This window comes from Hyperolius riggenbachi, chromosome 4 (genome assembly GCF_040937935.1).
Source record: "Hyperolius riggenbachi isolate aHypRig1 chromosome 4, aHypRig1.pri, whole genome shotgun sequence".
Taxonomy (NCBI): domain Eukaryota; kingdom Metazoa; phylum Chordata; class Amphibia; order Anura; family Hyperoliidae; genus Hyperolius; species Hyperolius riggenbachi.
This window is the reverse complement of record NC_090649.1, coordinates 241093011-241110646: the sequence shown is the minus strand read 5'-3', so window position 1 is coordinate 241110646 and position 17636 is coordinate 241093011. Positions and strand designations below refer to the sequence as shown.

General features: G+C 40.7%; 1 protein-coding gene across 1 annotated transcript in view; it reads right to left on the bottom strand.

Annotated features, from left to right (window-relative positions):
• The window catches only part of MYO6 (myosin VI), a 393572-nt gene that overhangs the window by 138631 nt on the left and 237305 nt on the right, over positions 1–17636 (bottom strand). The window contains 1 exon segment of the mRNA XM_068281511.1: positions 167–239. Within this exon segment, the coding sequence (XP_068137612.1) occupies positions 167–239 (73 nt within the window).

Sequence of the window (17636 nt, the reverse complement as noted above, 5' to 3'; positions counted from 1 at the left end):
TTGACTAATAATTAACGGTTTTTGATGAGCAGAAACATTTAAGTATGACAAACATGCAAAAGAATAAGAAATTAGGAACGGGGCAAATAGTTTTTCACATCACTGTATATAATGAAAATAATGTACAATGATAAACGCACATGGACTAAAAAAAAGGTTTACTAACCTATACAGTCCTGGTTATCCACATAATGCACTTCATTGACACCAAGGCCTTCTTTCTGGTATAATTCTTGTTCCTATACAGAGAAAGACAAAATATATATGTCACTACAAATGAGAAAATGGAAATTTGCTGCAAAAAAACCAAAACAACCCTACAAAACAGTGTATAACATATTATGAAAAAAATATGGAGCAGCAACAATATAAAAGTCAAATTCAACTGGACTTATACAGGATCTTCTCAAAAAATTAGCATATTGTGATAAAGTTCATTATTTTTTGTAATGTACTGATAAACATTAGACTTTCATATATTTTAGATTCAAATACACACAACTGAAGTAGTTCAAGCCTTTTATTATCTTAATATTGATGATTTTGGCATACAGCTCATGAAAACCCAAAATTCCTATCTCAAAAAATTAGCATATTTCATCCGACCAATAAAAGAAAAGTGTTTTTAAAACAAAAAAAGTCAACCTTCAAATAATTATGTTCAGTTATGCACTCAATACTTGGTTGGGAATCCTTTTGCAGAAATGACTGCTTCAATGCGGCGTGGCATGGAGGCAATCAGCCTGTGGCACTGCTCAGGTGTTATGGAGGCCCAGGATGCTTCGATACCGGCCTTAAGCTCATCCAGAGTGTTGGGTCTTGCGTCTCTCAACTTTCTCTTCACAATATCCCACAGATTCTCTATGGGGTTCAGGTCAGGAGAGTTGGCAGGCCAATTGAGCACAGTAATACCATGGTCAGTAAACCATTTACCAGTGGTTTTGGCACTGTGAGCAGGTGCCAGGTCGTGCTGAAAAATGAAATCTTCATCTCCATAAAGCTTTTCAGCAGATGGAAGCATGAAGTGCTCCAAAATCTCCTGAATCCTGATAGCTAGCTGCATTGACCCTGCCCTTGATAAAACACAGTGGACTAACACCAGCAGCTGACATGGCACCTCAGACCATCACTGACTGTGGGTACTTGACACTGGACTTCAGGCATTTTGGCATTTCTCTCTCCCCAGTCTTCCTCCAGACTCTGGCACCTTGATTTCCAAATGACATGTAAAAGTTGCTTTCATTCAAAAAAAGTAGTTTGGACCACTGAGCAACAGTCCAGTGCTGCTTCTCTGTAGCCCAGGTCAGGCGCTTCTGCCACTGTTTCTGGTTCAAAAGTGGGTTCATGCTTCCATCTGCTGAAAAGCTTTATGGAGATAAAGATTTCAATATTCGGCACGACCTGGCACCTGCTCACAGTGCCAAAACCACTGGTAAATGGTTTAGTGACCATGGTATTACTGTGCTCAATTGGCCTGCCAACTCTCCTGACCTGAACCCCATAGAGAATCTGTGGGATATTATAAAGAGAAAGTTGAGAGATGTAAGACCCAACACACTGGATGAGCTTAAAGAGGAACTGTAACGACAAAACGGCCCCTGGAGGGTACTCACCTCGGGTGGGGGAAGCCTCCGGATCCTAATGAGGCTTCCCACGCCGTCCTCCATCCGTCAGGGGTCTCGCTGCAGCCCTCCGTGCAACGGTGACGTAATATTTACCTTCCTGGCTCCTGCGCAGGTGCTCTGACGGCTGTCGGCGCCGAAGTAGGCGGAAATACCCGATCGCCGTCGGGTCTGCTCTACTGCGCAGGCGCAAGTTTCCGGCGCCTGCGCAGTAGAGCGGACCTGACGGAGATCGGGTATTTCCGTCTATTTCCGTGCTGAAAGTCGCCACAGCGCCCCCGCTGGAGCCAGCAAAGGTAAATATTGAACTGACAGTCGGCACAGTCGCCGGCTGTTCGGAGGGCTGCAGCGAGACCCCCGTGGGACAGAGGACGGCGTGGGAAGCCTCATTAGGATCCGGAGGCTTCCCCCACCCGAGGTGAGTACCCCCCAGGGGATCTTTTTAATGTTACAGAGTCTCTTTAAGGCCGCTATTGAAGCATCCTGGGCCTCCATAACACCTGAGCAGTGCCACAGGCTGATTGCCTCCATGCCACGCCGCATTGAAGCAGTCATTTCTGCAAAAGGATTCCCGACCAAGTATTGAGTGCATAACTGAACATAATTATTTGAAGGTTGACTTTTCTTGTTTTAAAAAAACACTTTTCTTTTATTGGTCGGATGAAATATGCTAATTTTTTGAGATAGGAATTTTGGGTTTTCATGAGCTGTATGCCAAAATCATCAATATTAAAACAATAAAAGGCTTGAACTACTTCAGTTGTGTGTATTTGAATCTAAAATATATGAAAGTCTAATGTTTATCAGTACATTACAAAAAACAATGAACTTTATCACAATATGCTAATTTTTTGAGAAGATCCTGTATTTTAGATATTTCACCACTTATTCAAGTAGCTTCCCAAGTTCAAAAGATTTGAGAAAAATGCACTAACATTTTAATTAATATGAGCATAAATGCTGATGATGCTCCTACCCCTCTTTTAACCTTTTAGCAGCTTTAAAAAAAAAAAAAAAAAAAAAAAAAAAAGATGCCTCGTTTGAAAGCTGCTGCTGCATTCACAGCCTCTGATAACTTGTTTGGCTGCCTAGTACAACTAAACGTGCGTAGGAGTAAGAAGCAATATTTATGTAACGAATGGTGTCAGCACACAGAGTATTTGATTATTGATGATCTGCAGTATCACCAACAATACAGATGTATACCTGATTATGGATGATCTGCAGAATCACCAATAAAACAAGTATGACTAACCTCTGGACACCTAATGAAGTGTAAGTGCTTGGTGCAACTGTAAGGCTATCTCCCGTAGAGCGAGAGACACAGATACTACTACAGCCAGTGACCACCTGAGGAGCAGGTGGCCTCTGGTTGTGCAGGGACCATCTCTTTAAGAGGAGGAGATAGAGATAATCATGCAGCCAGTGATTCCCTGATGGACTGGAAATCAGACTGTACTGCAGCCAAGGATTCCTAGATGGATTGGGAATCAGACTGTACTGCAGCCAGTGGACTCCTATGGGGTAGAGGCCACTGGCTGAACTGCAGAAAGGTCTCTCTGAGGAGCAGGAGGTCCTTGCAGCTAACTGACACCTGGTGGACTAGTGTCACGGGTAGTACAGACAGATTGATCACTCGAGGGATGAGTGACAGTCAGAAGGGTCAGACAGGCCAGGTCGGCAACACACGAGCAGAAAAGGTACAGAGACAGAAGGCTGATTCGGTAACCAGGTACAGGCAAGGTTGGCAACTGGTAGACAGATAGGCAGAGGTACCGAATCAAAAAGTAAGAGAGACGTCAACAGAGCCAGAGGTCATATGCATTGACAGGCAAATACAAGAAAAAAATACACTATTTCTCCAATTCCCTCCCCTATAGTTTTAACATAAGCAATTCTACTATAAATAAAACCCACCTATTTGCCAATTAGTCCCGGCTATCACAACATTTAAATGGTGTCCCTAGTGCAATATATGGTGAAAATACAGGTAGTCCCCGTGTTACGAACGCCCGACTTACGAACGACCAGCCGATACGAATGCCCGCCGACCCGCCGCGATGACGTCACGCAGCCCGGGACTACCTCTTGTGCCCCCTTTCCTAATGTAGAGTATGCGCAGCAGAAGCAATTACAAGTCTCACCTATTCCATGGCGGCTCAGGGCGTCCTCTCTCCCCTCAATGCTCTTCCCAGCAGCTTCCCTGGTGTTGTGTAATGATGCAATCAAAAGGAGACCCCGCGGTTTCTTCTGATTGCATCATTACGCGACGCTACTAGTGAAGCCGCTGGGAGGAAAGGTGAAGGGAGAGAGGACACTGCTGATTGGCCCGGAGCCGCCATAGAATAGGTGAAACTTGCAATCGCTTCTGCTGCGCATACTCTGCATTAGGAAAGGGGGCACAGGAGGCACAAGGAGACACAGAGGGGCACAGAAGGCACAGCGTTCCGACTTAAGGATGGATTCAGGTTAAGAACTAGCCTACAGTCCCTATCTCGTTCGTTATTCGGGGACTATCTGCATATTATTTGGAAATAAAGGTGTATTCTTTCTGTTTTGGATTTTTATTGTATCCCATCAATTGTAAGGTCTTGTGTACTAAAATAACCGTAATATATCATGACATACATATTAAAAAAGCGGAGTCCCTAAGGCAACTATTTATGGATTTTTTTGTTGCCTTTTTTCTTTTTTTACATGTGTTTGCTTGTTAACTGGGGGGGGGGGGGGGGGCGGGGAGGCTTTGGAACTGATTCATTTTATTATATTTAAAGTATGTGGTGCCTGTAATTTAACTAGATGGCGCTGAAAAGACGATCCCGAATTACCAGGAAGTGTTTCATTTTTTATTTTTTTTTACTTTAGTTACATTATGATGAATTTAACATGGCCCCTGATCGGGGTAATGTCCATTCATTACAGGCACTGCCTTGCTTCCCTTCCCCAATCACCAACATGGAAACTCCGCTGGGTACAGGCGGTGTTGCACGTGCACCCGCCGCTTTAAACACTGGCGCATATACACGTCCAGTTAGACTTAAAGTGACTCCGAGCTCATCTAAAAAATAAAAGTTGTACTCACCAGGGGCTTTCTCCAGCCCAGTGCTGGTCGGGAGGTCCCACGCCGGCGTCCTGGCTCCTCTCCTTCTCCCCGCTCCGGAATGGCTGACGGGCCGCAGCCCGGGCGACACTCTCCCGAGTGTCGGGCTGCTTCTTCCGCATATGACGCAGATTACGTCACACGCCGGCCGCCTCGCGTCATCATGGCGGCCGGCGTGAAAGTACTGCGCATGCTCGCTTTAATCGCGCATGCGCAGTACTTTCACGCCGGCCGCCGTGATGACGCGAGGCGGCCGGCGTGTGACGTAATCCGCGTCATATGCGGAAGAAGCAGCCCGACACTCGGGAGAGTGTTGCCCGGGCTGCGGCCCGTCAGCCATTCCGGAGCGGGGAGAAGGAGAGGAGCCAGGACGCCGGCGTGGGACCTCCCGACCAGCACTGGGCTGGAGAAAGCCCCTGGTGAGTTCAACTTTTATTTTTTAGATGAGCTCGGAGTCCCTTTAAATGAATACTAAAAATTAAAAAAATGTTATATACTCTATATTAGGGTACACATTACCACTAGTGCTAGGGGCACTGTATTCATTCACCCAGTTCTCTCTCCCTGCTTAAAAATCATCCTTAATTCCTCACACAGTTCACAAATATACTTCACTGTGTCACAGCATGCAGGAGACATGAGGTGGTGGAGGCAAATCTGAAAAGATAAAATGTAGCTAGATGTGCTGTAATATTGCTGTAATGTAACTAGCAGGGAGATGTGTATACACTATTCCTGACTGACCGGCTTGCTTGTGATTTTGCACTCCAGGCTGCATCTACTTTGTAGGCTGCTATGTGGTGCCATGCTGAGAGGGAGAGACACTGTTTATAAATGCATTATCATGATCTTTATCAGCTAGAAAAGCAAAGATAATAAACACACATTGCTAGAATATTTACCCCTTACTAGCATCTGAATAAGATTCTTTCAGTAAGGTGATTATCAAGCTATACACTGAGGAGTTGATAGCAAAAGTATTTGGCTTGAGAAATGCCCTATAAACTATATGAAGGAACACAATTATGCAATGAGTAAACATTTATCTCGGATCCACTTTAAATTAGTGTTTTCATAGCAAATGTGTGGTGTTTGTCTAGCTAGAATTTTGCACAACTCAGAAGCAACTTAAAATCAGTCAATTTGGCCACAGATTCTGTCTTATAATTTGAGTGTCGGCATAGGCAGCTGTGGAAACAGCAGCTATGACGGTACTGAGAAGGGAAGGTAATTTGGTGGCTGGATTTTAGCCAAACTACACCTTCCACAAATAGTGGAGGTACCGGTGTCATTTAGCGGCAGGAGTGGTGGGGATTTGTTATGCAGTACAGCTATTATGCAAAGACGTCACAAAAGGCTTTGGTTTTTGGTAAGGATACTCTCAAGATGTAAAGCATGAAACTGAAATGGCATTGCAGAGCACTGTAGTAATATGAAACTTTAATATGAGTGTTAGTATCTGAAATGAGATCATCTGAAGTTATGAGTTTTTGAAATACAGTTCATGCTGTACATTTTCATTTCAATAATTCAAACATTATTCCCAGTCCTGAGCAGTCACGGAACACATGCTTTGTCTTCCAGGGTACAGGTGGATTCCCTGTAACTACATTTGTGCCTGTGCTCAACTCCAAGGTACTGTGAAATGTCCTACATATTTCAATAACTAAGCCTTAACACAATAAACAACATGAAAAACAGCAGATGCTTGCAGACAAGGCTTTTATAAAGTTAAAGAGACACTGAAGCAAAAAAAAAAAAAGATATAATTGGTTGTGTAATACAGCTAATAAATAAAACATTAGGAGCAGAAACATAAATCGAATATTGTTTCCAGTACAGCAAGAGTTAAAGCGGACCCAAACCAAACTTTAATTCAAAATATTTAGTTGCACCACTATGACACATACAAAGATAAACACTCCAAGACTATGAGCATTTCAGTGCATACTTTTCACCCTTCTCTTTTCATAACCAGGAGTTTACAGGTGGCAGCCAATACTTCTGAGCTTAGTAGGAGGTTTTAGATCATGGGTGTGTTTTTCATCAGCTACCCTCCCTCCCAGGGGCGTCGTCTATGTGAAATCTCACACAAGCTGAGATCACCTCCCTGTGTCATTATTAGTAGAAGCCTGTGTTTTGTTTTTTATCTCCTCCACCGGTTTGCCGGATTCTGTCCCGGCAATATGAAAGGAAGGGATAGGTTCCTCCAATAAATGTAAAATATTTTATATTTGTTATCATGCAGCTGAAAAAATGCTGCCATTTATAATTATAATTTAGAAAACAGATTTTATTTTGGAAATCTTGTATTTTTAGTTTGGGTCACTTTAGGAAACTCCAGTTATCTGTGAAAAAGAGCCATTGAGCTCCACAACGTTCAAAGTCACAGAGAGCTCTGTCTTCTGAAGTTTATTATCTCAAGTGTCTCTAACTTTGTTTTTTTTTTCCAGAAGAGGACAGTTCAAACGTTCACTAGCCTGCATTGTAAAATAATTTAGGAGAGTGTAAACTGCAAAGTTTAAAGAATAATGCAATGTTATAAAAAAAAAACTATATAACTGAAAATAAAAATATGAGAATATTTTCTTTGCTACTAATGTTCTAGTAATTATCCGTACTACGCAACCAATGATATCTTTGTTTTTTTCTTTTTTGCTTCAGTGTCTCTTCAAGCAGATCTTATAACCAGTGCAGAGTGAACAAAAGTAAGCATGCAAGTTACTCAGAATTTTATTAGACAAAGGTATCAATTTACTGGAAAAACTAAAATTACAAAAGAGTACAGGGAGTCCTCCTACTTACAAATGACTTGAGTTACAACATTTCAGAGATACAAAGTTGACTTTATGTACAAATTATTCAATACAGTATTTATTACATATTTTTGTTAAGTTACTGTATTGTATCAACTGTAATACATAGATTGAAACACTTGAATAGATCATTAAAAAAAAAAGTTCATGCTATATGTCCAAATTCCAGAGGTGTCTGAAAGTAAATCATTTATCCATATTTCACCATGTTTAACACAGGACTCCACTTACAAACACATTAAACATACAAACAATCTCCTGGAACAGAACCTGTTTGTAAGTAGGGCAACCGTCTGTAAATTTAAGAATACATTTCCGGTTACTAACAATGTGTTAGGATGACTGAAAAACAAGCACTTACAACACAAGATAAACTTCTACAAAAGTATGAAAGTTTTGCCAGCTTTAGGCACCCTTTATACTAGGGCTTGAGTCGCTCTCCGTTGTAACTTGTTTGCTACTCCCCCGTCGCAGTGGCCATTAGTCTCTAACAGACCACAATCTATTTAGATTGTTCCAGTGGCAGTGTGGTGTGCATGTGCCGATCGCCCCAAAATCAGTGACATAATTCCTGTCCAGCCGGAAGTATATCACTGCTCAGGGGTGGAGCTATGCATATTACTCTGTTGCCGCAGGGTAATGAGCAAGGGGAAATGGTGTGGTGTTATTGTCCTGCAGCTGCCTCCCCTGCTACTGCACCAAACCATGTGTGAAATATCCTCAAGTCTACCTGCTACTTCTTTCTAATGGTCCATCAATATCAAAATTAACACCTTGCACTTAAAAGTATTTAGGAGTGCATGTGCTCAACCTCTGCAGCAGTTCTGCCAGCACTCATATGTCTACAGGTGCTCCCTTACTTACATACAGGCAGTGCCGGGACAAGGTTTTCCAGCAACAGAGGCTGAGACTCAAAAGTGCGCCCCCCCCCCCTAGCCACTGCTTTGGCCAGCTCTGATAAGCAAGATATTGCCTTAAGCAGGGTATTGGCGAGGTATTGACGTAAAAACTCACAATACACGCACAAACGTAATTTCCTGCATGCGTTTCTTACAGACTTATGAAATGTGCTATAACACATCGGTAGCCTTGACATGTTTGAGCTCAACGGGAAAACACGTGTCATGTGCTAAGAGGTTTCCTGCTGCATTGCAATGCAATTCTTGCAAAAGCTCACTGTGCTGTGAAGCATCTCACACTGTGCAGTGAGTCGTTACTGAAAGCAATGCACATAGTATGAATGAGCCCTCAGGGCTCTTTTCCACTTAGAAACGTGATCACATTTCCACTGTGATCACATTTCTTCCTTATTTCTATGACCATCCATAGTTGAGCTCCTATGCAAAGTATAAGAGCTTAATCACACACCGAAATCTCAGCAGCAGGAGGATGACTACATCTGGGAGAAAATCATGCTGCAAATGGATTTAATGGAAACGACTTTCATCATGGTTTCCATCAGTCCTAACTGAATGAAGCATTTTGCTATCAGCTAGGCTAGAGATAGTAAGCAATTACTCTGACCCACCTCCCCCCTCAAGTAAAATAAACACTGAACTTGAGAAGTAAATACATTCTGACCTCAGCAGCTGTTACCGGAGAAGCTGGGCAGAATGAAGGTTTTGGCTTTCTGCTCCGGGACTGTTTCTATCTGCTGCACGATCTCCTGGTGCAGACAGCTACTCTTGTGTGCTCTGTGCTGAACACACATCTTTTTAAAACTAGCGCGCCTTACCTCCAGCCGGCAGCTATCTCCTTGAAGTTGCTAGACAGCAGCAGAGACTTCACTTCCGTGAGGGGAGGCGAGCCGGAAGTTGGGGGTGGACAGAAGCTGTGGGCCAATCAGCTGTGCGACAACCCGAGACAGCCGTCCCTCCCTCAAAAGCACCCAAACACCAACTAGTAGCTATATAGGGAGGGAGAGTGGGCACCGCCGCTCCGGGAATCAGGTGCCGATTGCCACCGGCAATACTTCAGAGACAGGAACGGGGAGAGTGGAGAGGAATGCGCCCTCAAGGCACTGCGCTCAGAGGCTGGCGCCTCGCCAGCCTCTGCCTCGGCCCGGCTCTGCATACAGGTTCTGTTATGGGAGATTTTAAGTGGAGTCCTGGGTTAACTAGAAACCACCGTCTATTAACACTGTACAGCGCTGCAATCTAAGGCAGGGCTGTACTGGGGACAGCCCTGTCACTTGGCTGTCCCCTCCAGAGGCACAAAGGTGATCCTCTGTCATAGGCTGAAGCCTATGATAGCCGATCATGCTGATTGGCTGGCGGGGGAGGTGGGTAGGAAAAACAAAAAGAAAAAAACAACAAATTTGTTGAAAAATAAAATAAATATTTATAATTAAACATCCTGGGAGCGATCCTCGCCCACCAACATAAAGCTCTGTTGGTGGGCAGAAAAGGGGGTGGGAATCACTTGTGTGCCGAGTTGTGCGGCCCTGCAGCAAGCCCTTAAAGCTGCAGTGGCCTTAATTGTAAAAAAATAGCCTGGTCACTACAGGAGTTTAAGACCGTGGTCCTCAAGTGGTTAAACAGGGTGAAATGGATATTTATTTTTTTTCGGACAACTGTGACAAAACTGGATTTAGACACGTAGTATAAACTATGTTTTTTTGCGGTTTTCAATATGCTTTGAAAGTGTTTTAAACTACCAGTACCAGTTTTTACAATACTGTAACATTTAACGACAAAAATATGCAATAAACAGTATTGTAAATTTTGTGTATAAAAGAGACTTATCTCTGAAACATTGTAACTTGAGTTGTTTATGAGTAGGGGACTAGATGTATTTGCAGTAGACAACCTCTGGATTACATTCTCCATGTAGGGCTGTACTAAGTTTTGTTGCCAGCAGTTTAGACATTAATGGTTGTATGTTGAGTTATTTTGATGGGACAGCCATTTTATGCTATTATGCAAGCTGTACACTACTACTTCACATTGTATCAAAGTGTCATATCTTTAGTGCTGCCCCATAAAAAGTTATATTAAAATATTTACAAAAAAGTCAGAGGTGTTACCACTTTTGTGAGGTACTGTGTGTATATACACACATACACTAAATGAAATGCTATAATCTTTAATCTTTGATAAAGAGTTGAAGTGCATTTCTTTACAAATATGTATAGAACATCAACAAAATAGCAAGGCCTGGAAGTTATTAGCAAAGGATAAAAACGGTTTCAATAAAGAATACCTTACTTAAACCATTCTTTCCTTTGTCACTGAAAAGATTAAACTATCCCCAATACATGGCTTTTCGCGACTATCATGGTTTTTTATATTCTTAATCTTGATGGAATCACTCCACCAACAAAATAATTACACTATTAGTCCTTATCTTAATTCTTTAAAACTTCTCTATCTACAGAACAACTTTCACATCTCGGTCTACATTACAATGTAAAAGATCAGATGAACAATTACGATATTTGAAAGTAATAGATCTCCAGGGCTTGATGGACTTGTAAATGGCTACTGCAAATCATATATCTTAGCATCTCCTCTTGTGAAGAGGTTTAACCTAGCATTTACCTTGGGCCAATTCCCAAGTATACTTAAATAAAAACAACCAAACAACCCAGCTAATTTCATTGAAACCTCTCTGCCACATGTAAGATAAATATAGTACCTACTTTAATTAATATTGATCAAGTAGCATTAGTAAGGGAGAGGCAATTGTCTGATGGAATACATAGATGTGCAAAGATACCCTGACTGCCTATTTTCCTTCTTACTTTAGAAGCAGAAAAAATAAAATGTGGGGATTTTATAACCTTTAGCTTGATATATCATATTAATAAAACTGTACTTTTCTCCTTTAAGCAAGAGTCTTCTCTGAGTGGAGGTGGGTTCACTAAAACACGATGATAATAATGGAAGCACTGAAAAGTCACCTTTATCATCAATAACTTTTATATTACTGACTAAGCTGTTAGCAGACTAGTTCATACATCCACAATAATGGTATATTTATAGGGTCTAAGGACTCTATTACACTACATGCAATTCCAATTTTGATGCAATTTTACATGCGATTACAAATTTTGATGCAATTAAAAAAAGTCCTGCATGCTGCATTTTTTTCTTGTATTGCTAGCATCCAGTAAAAATCACAAATCGGATTTACGATTTGCAGTGCAAAAGAAGCCCAAGATGTACATGACAGGACTGATGATATTAATTTAGTTTTGGCAGACTAAATAATATATTTAGAAAAAGTAAAAAATTAACCACATCACAATGGCCTCAATTCACTAAGCTTTATCAAACACTTTATCAAACGTTTGATAATTTACCTCATGGGTAAAATCTAATTTTGAATTCACTAAGGTGTTATATATTTATCAGATTTTTTATCGATAACGTTCAATAAATCTATAACACCTTAGTGAATTCAAAATTAGATTATACCCATGAGGTAAATTACCAAACTTTGATAAAGATTTTGATAAAGCTTAGTGAATTGAGGCCAATGTGGTCAACTATCCTACTAAAATGTTAGTGCTAGTAAATTATACATGCTTAACCTAGGATGGAATCAAAACTTGTTATTAAAAAACAATTATCTTTCAGTCGGGTGGAAAAAAAATACTATATAAGCTTAAAGAAAACCTGAACTGAAAATAAAAAAGTCAAAATAAGCATACACAAGTCATACTTACCTTCCATGCAGTCTACTCCTCAGTCTCTTTCTCCTGTCCTGCGTCCTGTTTGTTCACTGTGATCAAGGGAATTTTCCGTCCTCCATTTTGAAAATGGCCATTACCCATAACAGCTTTCTGGTCAGCACACAGTTAAACTGTAACATCGCCCACTTGAGCCATAGGGAAACATGGACACACCTGGTACATTAGAGTTCCTCTCAGCTACAACTGACAGCAACTGATATTTTAATGACAGCAACTGATATATTTCAGATCTGACAAAATGTTGTCAGAACTGGAAGGGATTATTGTCAGAAGAAAATGGTGAGCTTCTGAGAGGAACTGATGGCAAGGTAACTATGTAATGTTCATTTGAAGTTACCTCATGTGTTTATATTAAATATTTTTACTCAGTACAGGTTCTCTTTAAAAGCCCCTTCTATGCTCTTGTATTCAGAGAATTATAGCTCTCTTACAAAGAACCTCTAAATTGGATGATAATTCTACATTTGAACTCTCATGACCAGGCAGAATAACCCTATTGAAAAGGAGGAATTTCCTCAAGATCTTACATCTATTTTTCGTCTTTTCCATTTCCCAGCCTCATCATTTTTCATTCAGGCTTAGATATTAAATTATTTATTTGGTTAAAGAAGGCTCCCTGAGCAGATTTTTGTGACATTTTGGCACATCACAAATTAAAAGGGGATCTGGAGGTATTAAACTGATAAGTGTACTACAGTGAGTGAGTGATCTAGACCTGAATAAGCAAATTATATCTTTGTGAGATGCTTATTTTTCCTAATCTTAAAATTTCTCATATTGCCAAATGGCAATATCAGAATTTTGACTTCTGTTTTAAGAAATTAAAATTCTGTTTGATATAGCATTTTTAGTAAGAGGGCTTTTTGGTCTGTTTTAGCCCCTTACACACTACTAGTTCTGGTTCACCATGAGCTTGCTGGGCAATCTAACTGAGTGCTTCAAGTCCTACCCCATAGAGCCATATTGATCCATGCCATGCACAGATGAGGATCAACCAGTCCAAAACAGTCTGTATGCATGATGAATGAGTATGGCTACAATCAAACTGACATCATTGCATTCCAGCGGTTCTGGAGACGTGTTGAGCTTTCAGGGACAACAAAGGGACAATTTGCATATTCCGCAGTGATGCACTGTGGGACACCTCATTTACTCACTCCAACCTGAATAATCGAAAATACCTTCTGCTTTAAGAAGGCAAAATTCTGTTTTAAATATGCACTGTGGAATTCTGTATCCTGAGTTTTAAAGGGATGAGGTGATCCTTTTTGCATGTGGTTAAGAAAAAGAGGTCACTGTTGTATGTGTTGTATATGTTTCTTCAGGCAGTGTTTCTGTTCTAGGAATGTTCGGTACAATATGGTATCAAAGTATTGTACCATGTTAGTCAGCAGTTAAAAACTAAAAATGTACAATCAGGTTGGCAGTAGCTTACTAAATAGTAGGTTTCTGATGTAAAACCTAATTTAGACTCCTATCCTAATCCTGCAAGCACAACCTGCTTACATCTGGACATCACGAGTCAGCATAGAGATTGCTTTGCTAATACAGATCAAGGTCATTAAGATGTTGTAAAGTTATTGAGGACCGTTTGAGGAGACCTCTTGAGGAATTCTAGAAGGACAAGACATCCAACAATTACTCAGGTAAGGCTGTTCAAGCAGAACAGATACACCATAGAGAGTTGCATTACCAAAAATTAATTTCAGTCAAGGTCATAAAAGCATAAAAAAATGTGATCTCTGTCCTTGGGCAAAAGTTTTAAACCATTGGAGAGATTTTATTTATCCCACATAACTCTACCCCTCAGTCAACTGAATCATTACAATAAGTTATATTCACTTAATTGTAGTGTATTTATTGACTTTCCACTACATAGAATTGTTTTGTGCATTTTACAGTGTAATTACTAACCAGTAGCAAAGACAAGTATAATTGTTACTCTTAAAGAGACTCCGTAACAAAAATTGCATCCTGTTTTTTATCATCCTACAAGTTCCAAAAGCTATTCTAATGTGTTCTGGCTTACTGCAGCACTTTCTGCTATCATTATCTCTGTAATAAATCAATGTATCTTTCCCCTGTCAGACTTGTCGGCCTGTGTCTGGAAGGCTGCCAAGTTCTTCAGTGTTGTGGTTCTGCTATGAACTTCCCCTTCCAGGCCCCTCTATGCACACTGTCTGTGTATTATTTAGATTAGAGCAGCTTCTCTCTTCTCTCTTACAAGCTGGATAAATCGTCCTCTGAGCTGGCTGGGCTTTCACATACTGAAGAATTACAGACAAGGGCAAAGCTGTTTGCAGGAGAAAAACAAGCAGCCTGAAACTTCAGTGCATGAGAACTGCAGGGGGAAAGAAACACACAATGATCTCTTGAGATTCAAAAGGAAGGGTGTATACAGCCTGCTTGTGTATGGATGTATTTTCTATGTGTGGACATACTGTACATCAACCTACTTCCTGTTTTGGTGGCCATTTTGTTTGTTTATAAACAAACTTTTTAAAACTGTTTTTAACCACTTTTAATGCGGCGAGGAGCGGCGAAATTGTGACAGAGGGTAATAGGAGATGTCCCCTAACGCACTGGTATGTTTACTTTTGTGCGATTTTAACAATACAGATTCTCTTTAAAGTAAATCTGAGATCAAAGGGAGAAAAAATCCATACCTAGGTCTTCCTCCAACCCCCTTCAGGCTCATTAGTTCCTCGCCATCTCCCCCGGGCTGCCTGGATTCAGCGAGTCGGAAGGAGGAACTGCGTGCACCCGGCCGCCGGGAGCGTTCTGCGCCGGCACAATACTACTGCGCAGGTGCAGAACGTTCCTGGCGTCAGGAGCACACACAGCAGGACTGTCCCTGCACCAACTGGCCCCGAATAGCTTAATTACCGGGCCGCCTAGCAGAGGATCCAGGATAGCCGGGGAGATGGCAAAGAACCGATGAGCCAGAAGGGGGGTGAAAGAAGCCCCAGGTATGTATCATTTTTTTTCCCTTTGAGCTCAGGTTTACTTAGAATATGTAGAAGTAGAATATGACTCCAACAACAATTTAATTTATTCATCCTGATGTCAAATAAGAATTAATATTTTGTACAAATACTGTACATAATTTCATTGGCATCTAAAAAAATATAGTTTCATTAGAAGACCTTAAGCTGAGCAAATAAAAAAATGTTTCTAATAACATTGAGAAGTAAGCCATTTCCATACACGCAATGTGTTGTCATGGTTCACTTGCCAATATAAGGGAAGGAATCTTGATCCAGTTGAGCAGACATTGCTGAATAAGTGTATGATTAAAGTATACACAGGACACCTACAACTTTAGTTCATTTATATCACAGTCAGTGAAACAGATGACATCTATTCACGAGGGAGAAGCCAGAAGTGATTCATTTACCTCTAGTGTGAAACATCATAGGACTCCCAGATACCAGCATCCGTCTCCATCAACCATAAGTGATGGCATTCAGCATTAGGCTGATGCTTGACTCATCTTATAAAGCAACTGCGTATCTGTCAGTATCATCACTTCACTGGCAACTTTTAGTTATGAACAGATTAAGACGACAAGGAAGGATGAAGAAACCTCAGTCCAAGCCTTGTCACTGTTCAGCTTTATTCATATTCATTTGCAAACAAATTGAAAGGGGAGGTAAGTGACAGAATGCTTCAGTCTGTTAGGTTCCATATCTGTGCTATAAATTCCACATTTTTCCCCTGTGAAATAAACTAAATAATAATGAGCGCAAGTGTTAGTCACATAATCAAATATCACAGTTTTAGATGATTATGTGTTGCTCTGAAAGTGGTTACATTTTATTGCGTAGCTGCCGTATTTATACTGTATATTATAATGTACCTATAATGTACCTAGTGAGATTTATCTTCTGTTTTTACCTTCTGCTATTCCTGTAAGCTAAAAAAATGCACACACATGTTTACTTATAGTGGCCGTATGGCTGCTAAGCAAACAAACAAACAAGATAATGTAATCACTTCATTTCGGATTTAACTTTAGCAATAAGCTTCCCACTGAAGAGGAAAGTGCTGTGTTTAACTGTCTAAATGCTGTTCTGCTACCATTTTTTCTGTTAGTATGTTTTAAATTCAAATCAGGAAGCTGCATACAGAGAAGTAGTTAGGAACCTGACTGCATAGTGCGACATTAACAACCTGTTATTAAATACAAAGAAGACCAAAGAAATTATTCTGGACTTTAGGACCACCAAAAAGACCAATCACTTACCGCTAATGATCAATGCAGAGGCTGTAGAGAGAGTTTCCAGCTTCAAATTTTTGGGAGTCACCATCGCAGAGAACCAGCCCTTGGCTAACAATGCTTTAACTCTACCTGGCAAAGCACAACAATGCCTCTACTTTTTGAGAAAACTAAGGAGCGCTAACCTCCCACAGAAGCTGCTGGTTAATTTCTACAGATGCACTATAGAAAGTGTTCAGACCAATTTCAGGATGGCCTGGTACAACCGCTGCACCAAGGCTACTAGAGAATCCCTGCAGCGAGTTGTTAAAACAGCAGAAGCCATTACCGGCACTGAACTACCATCACTGGAACTTTTGTATAAGATTCGCTGTATGAGAAGGGCCAAAACATTATCAAGGACAACACTCACCCTGGAAATGCCTTGTTTGAGCTCCTTCCAGCAGTTAAACATCTTACATCAATCCGCATGCAAAGACTGAAAAACAGCTTTTTCCCATCTGCCATAAACTTGATGAACTCTGAATCCTCTCTGAAATAATTAACACTATGTACAAATTGTTTAAATATCTGTAATACATGGCATACTTGTATAATTTCTTCTTTTTCTACCTTTGCCACTATCACTATGTTCCTGATATGCACCGTGGGGTTGTCATAAAAAGTAATTTCATTGTGTTGCACAATGACAATAAAGTGCTTGAGTTTTGAATCTTAAACTGTAAATAAATAATCTTGTATGCCTGGTACACACCATGCAATTTCCTGTCAGATAGACGGGTCAAATCAATTATTTTTATCAGGTCTGATCTGATATTCATTTTTTCTGATTGGTTCTGTATAGAAGACAAATGATCAGAAATCAGATTGGACTGGTCAGAAATAATCAATTTGATCAGTCTATCTTACGGGAAATTGCAATAGAGCAAAGAAGAAATTGAGTGCCATACCACTTTAAGCAAGAACTTTTTCTGGTCACTCTTCTATAAAGCCCCATTCACTCTGTATGCTTGAAAGTGATTCTGTGTGAAAATCTCTGCTATGGCTCTTACCTCCTCTTTAATTGTTATAACTTGTCTCTTTGTTATATCTCGGATAAATACCCTCCTTGCTAGATGTGTGTTTTAGTATTTGTATGTCGCTTTTCTCCTGGAGGACTCAAAGCACCAGAGCTGCAGCCACT